This window comes from Coenobita brevimanus, chromosome 66, assembly GCF_032717465.1.
Source record: "Coenobita brevimanus isolate Jiangsu-jjx chromosome 66, ASM3271746v2, whole genome shotgun sequence".
Classification (NCBI taxonomy): domain Eukaryota; kingdom Metazoa; phylum Arthropoda; class Malacostraca; order Decapoda; family Coenobitidae; genus Coenobita; species Coenobita brevimanus.
In genome coordinates, this window is record NC_137019.1 from 3,912,743 (window position 1) to 3,927,500 (window position 14,758).

At 42.5% G+C, this 14,758-nt stretch overlaps 1 protein-coding gene across 1 annotated transcript; it reads right to left on the reverse strand.

The window, feature by feature from the left end:
- Positions 1-2,706: 2,706 nt before the first annotated feature.
- On the reverse strand, positions 2,707-5,658 carry LOC145405259 (uncharacterized). Its single transcript, XM_080276676.1, has one exon. The coding sequence runs from the start codon at positions 5,656-5,658 to the stop codon at positions 2,707-2,709; it is 2,952 nt and encodes a 983-aa protein (XP_080132802.1).
- Between the last annotated feature and the right edge of the window lie 9,100 nt (positions 5,659-14,758).

Consider the following 14,758-nt stretch of genomic DNA (forward strand, 5'->3'; position numbering starts at 1 on the left):
GCAGCACACAGTTAACCACTCAGTCAGCGACAAAGCATTAACGTGTTAAGTGCACTATTATCCCTACTTTATCATTATCACCACCATCAGACTTCGCATCCACTTAAAACTCACGATCGGTATATTTTAAGTCAACAAGAAAGATCCTGAACGACTTTCTCCACCCGTTCCTGTCAGCACGTTTGTGTGCAAGTGCATGTGATGGCAATTGCCATCTCGTCCAGTCACGTGATTGCACAGACGCTGACTCATACACGCTCAAACACCATAATGGCCACTTTGCCTCACGACATTGTCAATTTGTGGCACAGAAGTGGGTTGAAATCTTCCTTTGTTGTATCTGGGTGGCTACTGTGGCATGTTTAACACCTAATTTATCTCTGTTACAACTGTTACTGAGAATCCTACTTAACCTAGGTCCAATTAGATTTTATCAAATAATAATCTTTTAAAATCTGTCCATAGGATTGTTATCCTAATCAACAGTTTATATCAGTTTCTGTAAGTAACAGCATATTCAACATATCTAACTTTCTGCGACTACTTTCTTAGTAACTGTTTTTACAACTGATTTTCTGACCACGATCAGGATCAACTAAATTAATAATTGTTTCTATGATTATTATGGTATCGTATTCAACTCTCATTTACTATGGCTTCTGTAACTGTAACAATAATCAGTCCCACTAACAACTGTTTGGCTATAAAATCAGAATAACAACAGCACTCGGGAAGCGCTACCAAAACTTAATAATCTCTTCATTGGTTCATGATTCACATATCCACAAAATTTCATTGAGATCTATCGTTAACTTTTAAGTTACCTTGTGTAAAATTTAAATAAATAAATAAATAATCTTGAACCGGGACTAGAACTCAGATCACCACCAAAAACTGCTCAACATTTCCTCACCACCATGACGCACATATTCATAAAATATAATTGAAATTCATCAATATTTTTTGGAGATATCTTGACAAACAGACTGACAGAGATGAATAACCTCCTACAGCTTTCGTTGGCGGAGGTAATGACAGCTATCTGTGTAGCTGTTATCCCAGTCAACATTGGCAGGAGCATGTCCGTGAGATTCTTTACAGGTAATTCTATGCACAACCGATTTTGTGACGACTATCATAACCAGCTATATTTACAGATGTTGCTTTATGCGAGGAAGAAGGAACCAAAGGCCATGAGCTCGCAGTAACAGTTCCCTCAAAGAGAAAAACAAAATACAATAGAGAGCCAAATTCAAGATCCGATCATTTTGAGATGCCTGGACACACTGCGTTTGAAAGACTGGAGATCATAGGCAGCAGGAAATACAGACAGAGGGAGACAGTTTCAGAACTGACCTATTGCATAAATGAAAGACTGGGAGTAACGGTTAACTCTTGCATTAGAGAGTTGGACAGAAAAGGGATGAGAGTTTGCTGCCAGACGGGTGCTACGCGCCCGTCGTAGAGGTGGAGGAATGCAAGCAGACAGTTCAGAGGAGCAGTGACCCTTAAAGTAGCGATAGAAAAGAGATAAAGATGCAACAGTGCGGCGAAGAGACAGAGGTTGAAGGGAGTCAGTAAGAGGAGGAGAGTTAATGAGACGAAAAGCCTTTGACTCCAGCCTATTGAGAAGGGCTGTATGTGGGGAGCCTCCCCACTTATCATCCTGACCAACTCTCGATAGAACTGCCTCTGCAGCTATGATAACAATCAACTATTTATCAGGTATCCTAGTCAACTCTATTTACAGCTGTTCTTGTTACTGTCTGTGAGCTGTGGTGGCTTCATTGGTCGCGTACTCATCTTGCGATGGATGTCCCTCAAGTTTAGGGAGTGAATCCAAGCCATGGCAGACCTTTGCAGTGAGTGTTGGTAGTATGCCCTATCATGTGCACATCGTATGTTTAAACCTTATCGGTTTTACCGATGACTTATGTAGACTCTAACATACACAACCATAGCCATTACAATACTTCGACTTTAAAATGCATTAATTTTCCTGCAGAAAACCCCTTCCCCATTCGTATTTGCCAGCACGGGGAAAGGTTAATTCTGGCTGTCACTCTCCCTTCGAGAAGATCCGTTCCCGCAATAGCAATATAGGCTGTTGCAGATACAGATACTTGTTACTATCATCATAATGAACTCGTTGTAACTGTTCCTTAACGGTTTTTATTTATATCACCTGTTTCAGTGACTAGCACCTTAGTAAACTGCCTAGTAATTGTTCTTCCGATTCATCCCTATATATTTGTGACAAACTTTATTTCAAATCGCTTCTCAGACTTGCTCCTTCATTTCCATTAAATGATTCAGTATCTATCATCTTGATGAACTAACTTTAGAGCTGCTTGTTTCTCTGTAAACCGTCTATTTGACATTTTTTTTTTTTTTACAAGTTTCGATGACTCAGATTAATCCAGGCTAAATAATGTTAAAACGATTCCTGTGACTACCAATGCTTTGCCTACACAATTAAAGTTATTTTATCTGTTATTCTGTACATAGATGTAGCGTTCTAATTTCCACTTAGCAGCTTACTAGGCTTAAGAATGCGTTCGGGGAAACAGAATGGCATGAGAAGTATTGACACAGCACAAGGAAAACGTTGCTTTGGGAGATTTTTCACTGCCGCCCTGGACACAACATTACAAAGCATCAGTCTGGCAGTAGAAAGATACATGCAAGTCTTTTAATATCTTACCTTTACAGATCCGTCGGCACGCCTGATGCTCTTATTCTTGTGGGTGAGGGAGTGGGAGTAGGGGAGGGGGACCCGGAGAAGCATCCAGAAGAGCTACCTGACGACCCAAAGGAGCAACTGGAAGATGCACAGGAGGGCGTGGGTGAGGGAGAGCATCTGGCCGGGGCAGAAGTGGGTATGTAGAGCTTTCTGACTGTAACTGAAGGTGTAGTTGAGTTGATGTGGCTGTTGAGGACAATGCTGTGCTTGGAGTAACTATCGCCCTTGGTCATCAAAATATTGACAGAGTTACCCTTCCCATGACTATTCGTTTTCTGTGAAGTCAATCTCTCGCTTTGGTTTTCTTTGTTGGAATTTTTATGGGTAGCTTTGTTACTTAGAGATGGTCCTGTTTTCTGTCGCAGCTCCGTAGGTATTATGCATGGGGGGTCAGTATGGCCATTCGACTGTACAATCTGTGGACAAGATTTCTGTGGCTTCAGCAGAGAGGCGTGGTTGACTTTCGGCGAGTTGTGGTTTACACGTGGAGAGCTGAATGTTTGGTAGAGAGGTGCGTGGGTGGCGGGATTTGACTGGCTTGAAACAGACTTAGTGGTATGTATGGTTGTCTTCGAGCCTTGAGATGCAGGTTGTGTTGGATGAACTGTAAAAGAGGAATTTTGGGTGTCTGACTGGGGAGTGTGGGTGTCAGACTGTGGAGTGTGGGTGTTAGACTGTAGAGTGTGGATGATTGACTGTGGGGTGTGAGTGTTAGACTGAGGGATGTACGTGTTAGATATTGGTGATGTGTGAGTTCTTGACTGTAGAGTGTGCGTGTTAGACTGTGGGCTGTAGGTGTTAGAACGTTGGGTGTGAGTGTCAGACTGTGAACTGAGGGTGTTTGATTGTTGACTGAGGATGTTAGACTGTGGACTGAGGATGTTGGACTGTGGACTGTGAATGCTTGACTGAGGGGTGTGGGTGTTAGAATGTGGGTTGTGGGCTTCTGACTGTGATGTGTGGGCATTTGACTGTGAACTGTGGGTGTTAGAATCAGAGCTATGGGTAAGCGGGTGTGGAGTGTGGGTAGCTCTGTGTGTGGTGTGTGAGGGTGACTGGTTTGGTGTTCCTGTCTGCTGGGAAACTGAGATCCATTTGCGAGGCTTAGGTACGGGCGGGTTGACAGGAGAGGACAAATCTTCTCTCGACGCTGGGGAAACGGCGGTAGTGGAGGACTGTGGGGATGTGGGTGTACGTATGGATGTGTGTGGATCTGTAGTGGTAGCTGTGTGGATGTTTGCACATGTCTGGGTAGAGGCGGGAGGGGACATCGCCTTCTGAGAGGAAACCGAACTGAACTGTGCAGAGGTGTGTCGAGATGAGAGGACTGATCCAAAGGCCATATTGGTTTGTGAAGGCGCTTGTGGAGTAGATGTACTGAGCTGAAGTGTATCTGGGCGAGGGTACTGTGATGAAGAGGAAGTGTTATTAGTCTGCTCGTCTGAGCTGTCCTGAAGGGAATGAGAATTTTTGAAAGCTGTGATATAGGAGCGAGGGGCGGGAACGGGACCATTGGGAGCGGGGTTAGTGAAAGAATTAGATGTGTTTACTAAGTGGTGTTGCTGTACTGGTGTGCGTGTCGCTGTGTAGTGTGTGCTCGAGGGGAAATGTGCTGATGGCTGGCGAGGTCTGACGGACATTTGTTGTCGAGGAGGAAGGGAGTATCGTCTCTGAAAGCCATCTGTGGCTGGGAATTCTTCCTGGGTCTCTGTCTTGTCAACTTCTCCACTTGCTGTTGAGGCACTCGATCTTCTATCCATCCTGGGAGACCGAGACTTTGATGATGACTCCTTCTCTCCACCTGGTGAATCAGAAGCGATTCTTGTGATCTGGGTCTTTGTGGTAATTGAACTCTCTGGTGACGCTGTCTTGTTAGGCACTGTGTCTCCCTGCAGGCTGTCCAGATCAGTGGGTCGAGCAGCCTTTATTTTGTTTTGGTTTCTATCTCTTGAGGTCTGACATAATCCTGGTTTACCTGTGCTACTCACAATGGACTCTTGGACAACCTGGCTATAATTATCTGGAAGTTGGACCTGCTGAACTCTCTTGGCCGGGTCATCAATAGAATATATCGACACAACTACCTTCTTCGGCGGACCAACGTTGCTGACCCGCTGGAGGCTGTGTCGCCGTGTGAAGGATGATGGCCGGTCGTCATCAAGGTCCTTGTCTTCGTCCAAGTCAAAGTGCACTCTGCGCTTGTATGACAGGGAGTTTCTCTTCTTCCTGTCCTTGCAAATGGTGTTCAGTCTCGGCTCGGATTTGTTCAGGCGCCCACCCAGACTCATGGCTGCCTCCTTGTTGCACTCTTCATATGGGATCTTAAAGAACTCTTCTCTCATCAGTGCCTTCTTCTTCTGTGTGATTTGCCATGCCTCGCGTCCACTGATATCTTCCTTGCCCGGTGTAATCTGTTCTACCTTGGCCTTGATTCTAGCCAAAAGAGAATCAGAGGAGGTCTTGCTAGGATTCTGGAATTCTGGTTCGGTTGTGACAGCAGACTGGGCGCGTCTCAGAATAGGATGTTTTGGCTTAGTTCCTGGATGGTTTGCGGCAGCATTTTGATCTTTTTTGTTAGTTTCTGTGATGGCTTCTGCTTTGCTAATGTTTGAAGTGTAATTCTGGCTAGTGTTTGGTGTGTACTTTGTATTTGGAATCACGCCGTTTTGCTTTGTTGAATGTGAGTTTTCTAGAATCGTATGTGAGGGCGGTGGTGATAGCTGAGTCTGACCCTCTTCCTTCTTCTCCGTTGTACTCGTGGTGGTTCCTGTGGCGGGGTAGGAGGGGAAGTTGAGATGGTGTCCTGGACCGGTGAGAGGGAAGCACTTCCCCATCACCACCTCCATCCTGGCGGGAGCAGTGGGGCTGGTCACTCCGGACACACCCTCCTGCTCTGGGCCGCCAATCTGACCCATCCTGCAGGAGGCCACTCTCCTTCACATTCGTCAGCAACAGCAGTAGCAACTGAAAGCACGGGAGAAGGCTCACAGTTAATGTCTATCGAATGCACAAGAATCTGTATGGAAGACAATCAGTGTTTGTTCTCAGGCATAGATGGATACGGGAAGGATCTTTTAGCCTCTCCCTCCGTGGTGCTGGGGAGACAGAACCTTGATCACAGGGTTTTGAGTCTGATGTCCAGGCAATGGATGAAAAACCTGCATAGGCTACTTACAGTGGGCCGAAGAACGAGTCTCGAAGAATGAGTGTCGAAGAACGATTGTCGAAGAACGGATCGGATATCGAAGGAAACCTCTAGAAACGCCTCACTTCTCGTTTCCTCTGCTAACCTGTGGGAGAGAAAAAGAAATGCAAGTGAAATTCATGCAGAACGGTGAGGCAAGAGGGTGACAAGTGTGGGAAAACTCTAAATCCTGAGGTAACTGTGGACGCAATCATCGCTTGGCTGCTGGACCGTGTGTATTGGTAGGGAACAAACAGACCACTTGAGAAATATGAAAACTGTGGGAAAACATGGATAAAAAAATACTGCAACAATAAAAGAATAAACAATAGGACGATGAAAGACGTAGAATAGCATCAGTTACGGAAGAATAAACTAGAAAACAGAGCTGAACAAAAGAAAAAAATTAATGGACTGAAACAGCAGGAATATAACTAGGGGAAGAACATAAGAATGACATATTACATTATAAGACCAAAAATAACATGAAAACAAAGAACAAGAATAAAAAGCAACAACAACAAAACACAAGAACAGAAATTTGACGTGTAAAATCAAACCACACACCACTTGGGTGGAAATGTTAAAAGAGAATGAGAATCAGAGCGAGAATACATTCGAGTCCAAACGTAGACACGGGGGAAAAAAATATTCAAATATTATTAAGACAAAGGCAGACGGAAAAAAAGGAAACGCTGGAAGAGGGAATGAATCAATATCACATTCACAAATCATAACGGAGATGAAAGCGAGAAAAAATTAAAACATTGTGACAAATCGCGCTCACCGAAGGCTTTCTAGCCACACCAAAACATTCCTCAAAAGACAATATAAACAGAAATCCCTCTTCGTTATTCTTTTCAACGACTGTAGAATATAATAATACAAAAAAATATATATATGGCAGACTGGCGAACAAAACTCATGAGGATCACGAACTCTGCGGCAAGGAAACTATGCGTGACGGGGAGAAAGCGCGCGCGGGAACTCACAAGAGGTCAAATCATCACACACTTTTAAGCATAACGATGGTTGCCGTATGACCTTGTGTTACTTGGTGGGTTAGTGTATTGATTTTGACGACTGTATTACTATGAAGTCTTTATTCATTTATTTATTTATTTGTTTATTTTTGCCATTCTTAGCTGATTTTATTTAGCTCAGATTTTTCGAACTGGAAGAAGTACATATAGTATCGTATTATCGATGGTATGGGAGGATGCGTATCACCTCTTTTTTCAGTGAGTTAATTTGCATATTACGCCATTATGTTCTCATGAATGATACAGCTTTTTAATATCAATACAGTTCGCATTCATAACGTGCAAGAGAATGTTGAGGTTTAATGTGCAAGACAAATCGTTGAGAAAGAGACATTACGAAATCTCCTCAGCCAGCAAGACCATGATCCTTTGGGTAACTCAGCAATTTGATATACTACTGGCTATAGCTGATTTAGTCCAATGATGAACTTTACAACTTATTTTTACTACTTCAGGATAATTTTAATTATCTTAGAAGAGATCTTTCTACTTGGAGAGGATAGAGGCAACCTTCGTTAATCACTTCACTACTATGGCGCTCTCCTAAGCTGAACAATCTCGTGTGGCAGTGACGAAAAGAAACAAACGAATGGTCTAATCATGCTGAGGAAGTCAATTCCTTCACTACAAGTGGTCTCTCCTTATCTGAGGAGAAGAACCTATCAGCAGAAAAAAGATAATACAAAAGGCGACATCGTAAGGATAAAAACTATTTCTATCGTCTTTACTAAGAAGGTCTCATCTGAGCTAAATGAAATTGCTTGGTAAAAGTAAGAATAAAATAAAAATGTCATCGTACCGAAGAAATTAAAGCCTTTGAAAAGAGATGAACTGATATTAATTTTAAGAATCCTTAGTCCTTCAAACATACATCAACCGTTGATGCACTCATTTTAAAACTTTTTTTTTTCTTCTTCTTATTATTATCATTAAGTGGTTGGTGGGGGAGCTCCCCATTCACTCACTCAATGTAGTGCTGCTCTCGGATGCCTGCCCTTTTCTCTCTTACTTCCCTCTTTCCCTCTTCCCTCTTCTGTCTTTTTTTTCCCTTTATGATTTCCTCTTCCTTCTGTCTATGAGTGAGTCCACACTGAGTTACAAGCCTAATGGTTTCCTGTACACCAGGAAACCATTTGCTACGCTGGGTGGTAACCATAAAACCAAATTATGGCGCCTGGTGGTTTAGTGGGCAATTAAGGCACTCCAATCGGACTGAGCTGGTGTCGGTTTACATCCAAGGGATGGCTGGGGTTTACTGATCATGTACTACCATTCAGGGATGAGTGAGGCTAATTACTCTCATCTTAAATGTCAGCACCAACTTGCCTGATCCAGGGCTCTACGCTCTTCAAGGGGCAACACTGGATTGGACGATGAATGAATGAATGATTATTACTATTATTATTATTATCATCATCATTATTGTTATTATTATTATTATTATTATTATTATTATTATTATTATTCGCGTTAGGAAGGAGCGTTGTGGTGTGGATGTGGATGTGATAGGAAGCGTTGTGAGGAACACACTGAGGTGGTTTGGCCATGTGGAGAGGATGGAGGGTGAAAGACTGACGAAGAGAGTGTATGTGAGTGAGGTGGAGGGTGGAAGAGGGAGGGGGAGACCGAGGATGAGATGGAGGGATGGGGTGGAGAGGTATATGAGAGAGGGGGGTGTGAGTTGGGAGCAGGGCAGTGAAATGGCGGGGGACAGGGCGACTTGGAGGCGATTTGTTTGTGGCCACCCCAAACGGGATTGAGGCGTCTGGCAATAGATAGATAGATAGATAGATCTACCACTGTAAGTTCGCTGACATTCCATTAAATCCGAATGATAATGGCGTGATATTTTTCGTGCCTTATTTTCTCCACGTACCGGCTCTTACTTAGTGTTTGCGGCACACCGTTACCCACAGAACACGGCGGAAAGGCAAATGGTATCAGGTACTGAGGCGGTGTTGTCTGCCCTTCCTGCCAGACTGCATTGACGGGGCCAGCGGAAGAGCGACGGTAAACAGTGCCCCTACCGCCACTCCGACCCACTTCCCACACTGGCATCTCTGTCTCTCTCTGTCTCTTTCTTTATTCCTGTGCGGCTCTTTACTTGCATCATTACCGTAGAAAGTCTGGAGGGTGTGGGAAGAGTTTTCTGCTACGCAATTCTGATTTTAAACTCCCGTAGCTAAATAATAATTTGCCATTAGTTTTAAATTTGGGCCACCTAGAACAGGACGCTAAAGTATGTTCGGTTTGAAATTCTGCATAAGTCTCTCTCTCCCTCATGCTCTCTCCTTTGCATGGGTTTCAAAAATTTATGATCTCATTGTTACAGCTTATAATCGCTTTTGCAAGAGGAGAAGGAAAGGAGTGTGCATTCTTTCCTTGCGTCCCGGTTTTCCTTTAAGTTACGAAAGGGAAATTACCGTACGTTGTTTCGTGCAATTCATCCCTGATCCCCAGCTCGACCTTCGTTTACGTCGCGTTCCCTCCAGTATATGTCAAAGTAACTACAGGCTTTCTTCCATCTAATTTCAGGATGTTCTAAACTATCATAACTTTTGCCAAACAACTAATGCAATTACGTGTGGGAAACTGGGACATCAGCTTCACCGGTAGCCATGAAACTGCAATAGGCAATTTTTTCTGTACTTTACCGTGGACTTAATGAAAAAAAAGAAGTCAAAACGAGGGTCTGCTGCATATTTATAAGGGGAGAACTTTCTAACATCATAAGTGAAAATCACCCGAAGCTGCATTTTCACGAAAAAAAAAGACATCCTGTTTATCTTTAGGCTTAACTACGTGGGTGGTGGTGAAGTTTTCCCTCTGCGGAATCGAATTCTTGAGTGTTTCATGATAAAATGTTCTCCTGATAGGTCATATATCGATCCACAAGAATGTAAGCCATAAAGAGCAATAAAACAGTGTGAAGCAGGAAAAATTTGGTACAATTTCGGTGCTCTTCTTGGCGTAAGTGTTGGTGATGGAATGCGCATGCGGTATTTCACATCATCCTGTATCTCCCCCGGCCACAGCTTTCACCCCGCCAGCCAGCCCACACACTTAGAAAAATGGTAACACTAGCCTGTCTCTCAGACCTGTGTTCATGCAGACAATTTTCGTCTCTCTCTCTCTCTCATATATACAGTATTTATATATATATATATATATATATATATATATATATATATATATATATATATATATATATAGAGAGAGAGAGAGAGAGAGAGAGAGAGAGAGAGAGAGAGAGAGAGAGAGAGAGATACTGCTCATTCACGATATAACACGCGTTTCCAGATTCGCACAAAAATGAATTAACGAAAAACTGTGGAAGATTTTACCCAGAACAGCTAATTTTCAAAGATGAGCTGCAAGCCAGTATACCCGAAACATTGAGCTGTGGAGCGACTTTCTATTCTAATTACAATTTGTGATATCTTATTTATCAGCTACACGATATTTGGAATATTCTCAGATTATATACTGATCACCGTCAGAAGATTTGATTAAGAAAAGGTAAGCACTCTGCCCTTATTCAATTCACTAAAAATATTTTTCATTCTATACTTCTACCGCCGGAAGATTCTGTTCATCTGAAGAAGAACCTCTTCGATTTAAGGAATTAAGAATTTTATTTCATCCCCTTACGATATTCTTCCACCAAACGATCTTAGTTCGCTCAGGGAAGACATCTCGCTGGAAATTGATTTTAAGGTTAAATGTGGACTGGAAGCAACGGGTGCTTTGGAAACTTACATAGGCTATAACCCATACACTACTTCATTACTCTTTACTACTTCGCTTGGTAACACCGATATAACCGGACGATTATACTGTCCAGTTATTCAAATGTCTTTCCACTCCTTCCCTATCTCTCGGAAGGAGGATGGTGAACTGCAAGAGGGGAACGCCTTCAATCCGTAGGCCATCAGTATAACGTCCAGATATCCTTTTGACGGGGCGTTCTCCTAAGCTGAATAAAATCATCTAGGAGTAGCAAACATACACCAATAAAATATGTCACCATAATCAAGAGGATAATATAAAAGAACTCGGTGAAAATGGTAAGGAAAAAAACTTCCCGACTGAGTACCTTCCATTCTTGACCCCATTTAAGCGGCCACGTGATTACTCAGTGGGTTAATGAGGGTATTTACGAGCTATTATTACCAGCAACATGAATTTCATCCGGCTTTATTCTGACTTCCTGAGTCAACAAGCAGACCTGAAGAATGGTCGCCTTGTTTTTATCTGTCGGAACTGGGTCACTCCCACAGTTTGAATACTATTAAGTCATGGTTGCACGAATTCGGTCAGCCTTATTTATGAGATAGGACTGTGAGCCCTTGGTTACTGGCCAAATCGACGCTCCATTCTGACTATGTCTGGCCATGAGCAGAGCTGAAATGGTTTAGGGATCACTGTCAGCCTTAATAATAATAATAATTATAATAATAATAATAATAATAATAATAATAAAAATAATATAGCTAACAAATACGTTTCCGTCGTCGTCGGTATTATCGTCATTTTAATCTTGTCATCACTGCCCTTATTAAAGTCTTCAGTCACATGGTTTTATTTTTTTCCTTGCTGCCACCCATCGATTTTATATCTCTCTAGTTCTAAACATTTCTCTGAATAAAGTCAGCTGGAGAAAGCTAGAATATATAGGCGTTTTCCAGTCGAAGGGATTATATTTTCCAGCTTTTACTTTGTAATAAAATTTCTTCCTGTCATTCTTTACCTCCCTATTTTTTTTTTTTTTTTTTTAGGACATCGCGCCATTTTGCCCGAACAAAATTGAGAACCATCAGCCAGGCATTTCATTGTTTACATGGCGCTGGTGCCTTATCAGGGAGAATTAGAGGGTGAAATGTCACGGAATATTAGGGGGAAAATGTGTGCATTGTGTGGGTGAGGGTGAAGGCACGAGGTCAGGGCGATTACACGTCAAAAGGAGTCGGAGGTGAGGAGGAAAGGAGTGAGATAAGGTTTAGGAATAGGGAATAATGACAAAGGAAATCAAGACTACTAAGGGTGAAGGTGTGAAGTGAATGAGGTATGGGGACTATAGTTGTGATTTCCTTCCTTTTTCCTTCCCGATCGTGTTTTTTCCCCTGTTCAATTTCTTGTATATTTCCTTCTTTCTGATCATCGTCCATTTTTGTTAAATTTTTTGTCACTAACTTTCTTTCCTTCTTCATTCTATCCTTCCTTCTTCCTTCTTGGTCATTTTTCTATCCTATTAAATCACTTATCTTTTTCTTTCATACTTCATTCTCTCTCTTCCATCCTTCCTTTCTCATTTTCCTAATTTTCCTCTCTATTTTTTTTTCTTTCCCACTAAATCCCTCGTTTCTTTCTTGCTTCTTCCCCTCCTCCTGTTCCCATCCCCTCCTTTTCCTTCTCTCTTATGAAGGTGGATATCACGACTGTAGTAAGGATGAAGGCGCCAAGTGAATGAAGGTAAGAGACTATTTGCGATTTCCCTCTTGCTTTCTTTCCAGTCTTTTAACTTTACACTCTCTCTCTCTCTCTCTCTCTCTCTCTCTCTCTCTACCATAATGAAGGAAAACATCGTCTTACTGGGGTTGAAACTGAAAACAATAAGGCTGCAAGACTTTATTTTCAATGTTTTTTTTTTTTCTCAGCCATTTTCCTTACGGATAAATTCATAGCATTTATTCTCTGTCTTCCCGTTCTTTCCTTCTTCCCTCAATTCATGTTTTTTTTTTTTTGTTCTTTCCCCCTTCCTTCTTTTTCTTTATTATCTTCTCTCATCTCTCCATACTAATTGTTTTTTCTCTCTAGTATCTAATATTCTTCCCTTATTTATTTCTCTTTTCCTCTTCCTTTCCTTTTTCTTTCTTCACTCATTCATTCTCTCTCGTTCTTCCTGCTCTCCTTCCTTCTTCCCTTGCTCGTCTACTCTAGGATGTCCACGTACTACTCATCATTCTAAACAGGAACCAGATATTCTTGTCCAAATAACGCCTCTAGGTTTTTAAAAGAGAGAGAGAGAGAGAGAGAGAGAGAGAGAGAGAGAGAGAGAGAGAGAGACGAGGAAAGGATCATGGGGAGGTGAGGAATGGGAGGGGCGAGGAGAGAGACGAGAAAGAGAGGAGTGAGTGGCAGCAGAGGGAAAGTGAATGGTGAGGAGAGGAACGAACAGGGAGAGGTGACGACAGAGTATATAGGAAACAGCGGATGGGATAAGGCGACATGGGAGAGAGACAGGTTAGGAGGGGAAAGGGAGGGAGTGGAGAGATAGATGGGAAAGAAGGAAGACTCGAGAGGGGAGAGAAAGAGAGGGGGTGGGTAAGACGAGAGAGAGGTAGGGGTCAGGAGGGCAGAGGAAGAGGGTGGAGGGGCAGGAGAGAAGGGAGAGAGTGGGGGTTGGAGTGGGTGTGTGGGTGATGGTTGGCGTGGTGGGGGTGGAGGTGGGATGGGGGTCATCAGGGAGCGAGGAATGTGGGGCGAGACGATAACCGAGGGAGCGCTGAGAGCAGGATGTTGCCTGGGGGATAACTGGCTTCACTGGCTGCCACCTCAGTAATACTATCTACTGTATGTATTTATCCAGCCTCATGACGCAATGCTCCAGCCTTTGATCGAGTCTCCTTGCTTCTCTGCCCTGTATCTCTTTTGCTCTCTCCAACATATGCTGCACATCACAAAAACTCACATTAAAGCATACTACTACTACTACTACTACTACTACTACTACGACGACGACGACGACTACTACAACTACTACTATTACTACAACTACTGCTACTACTACTACTACTACTATTACTAGTGGTAATGTCCTTATAAAACAAGATTAACACCGGAATGAAAAGAGCATTAACAAGCGCATATACCAAAACATTATTGGTTAACCGAGGGGAAAAAAGTAATCGAAAATACGAAAATTGACAAGAGGTCCCATACCTAAGGACCTACGTAATGGCCTCCCTCAATGTTGACAATATTAAGGAGGCAGGGAAGTGAAAAATAGCAGAAGTACAAATGACACAAATGACACTAAAATACAAAAAATCAGCCATAAAGGAAAACCAGCCTTGAGCTCAAACTCTTCAAATTATAATGACAAGTCTAATTCGGCCACTATAAAATCCACACCATTAAAAAATAATAATAATAATACATGAAGTCCTAAAATTACAAAGGCATTTCTCATTCACATATTATAGCATCAAATCATTGCAAAATATAAATAAATAAATAAATAAAGTACCAGGAATTACTCAAAAATATTCCAAACACCATTAAAAAAAAAATCTTGGTACGAATCTCATAAAAAGATGCAATACAGGTTAAATTGAGTTGCAAATTGCGAGGTGAGAGGTGAAGGGTCAATCTCGTTACCTCCTCACCCCAGAGCTCTCGTGTAGGTGGAGTGAGAGTGACATGGAGGGGGGGGGAGGAATGAATACTGAATGGATAGAATGTCTAGGGGAAGTGGAGAGGCAGAGTGAATACAGGATGAAAGCTGATTAGAAACACTGGAAGGAGAACAGATACGCTGTGAGAGAGAGAGAGAGAGAGAGAGAGAGAGAGAGAGAGAGAGGGAGGGAGAGAGAGAGAGCAAAATCAATTAAAGACCAGCGTAAAGATTAGGGTGAACAGGAAGAGGAGTAATGAATGAGTACAAACTTTCACTCACCCCCTTGTGCACTCTAGCCGGGTTCTCAGCATAACACACGAAACCACTTTAGTACAATCATCTCAGTCGACCAAAATAAACGATAATATAACTCTACGGAATCTACACGC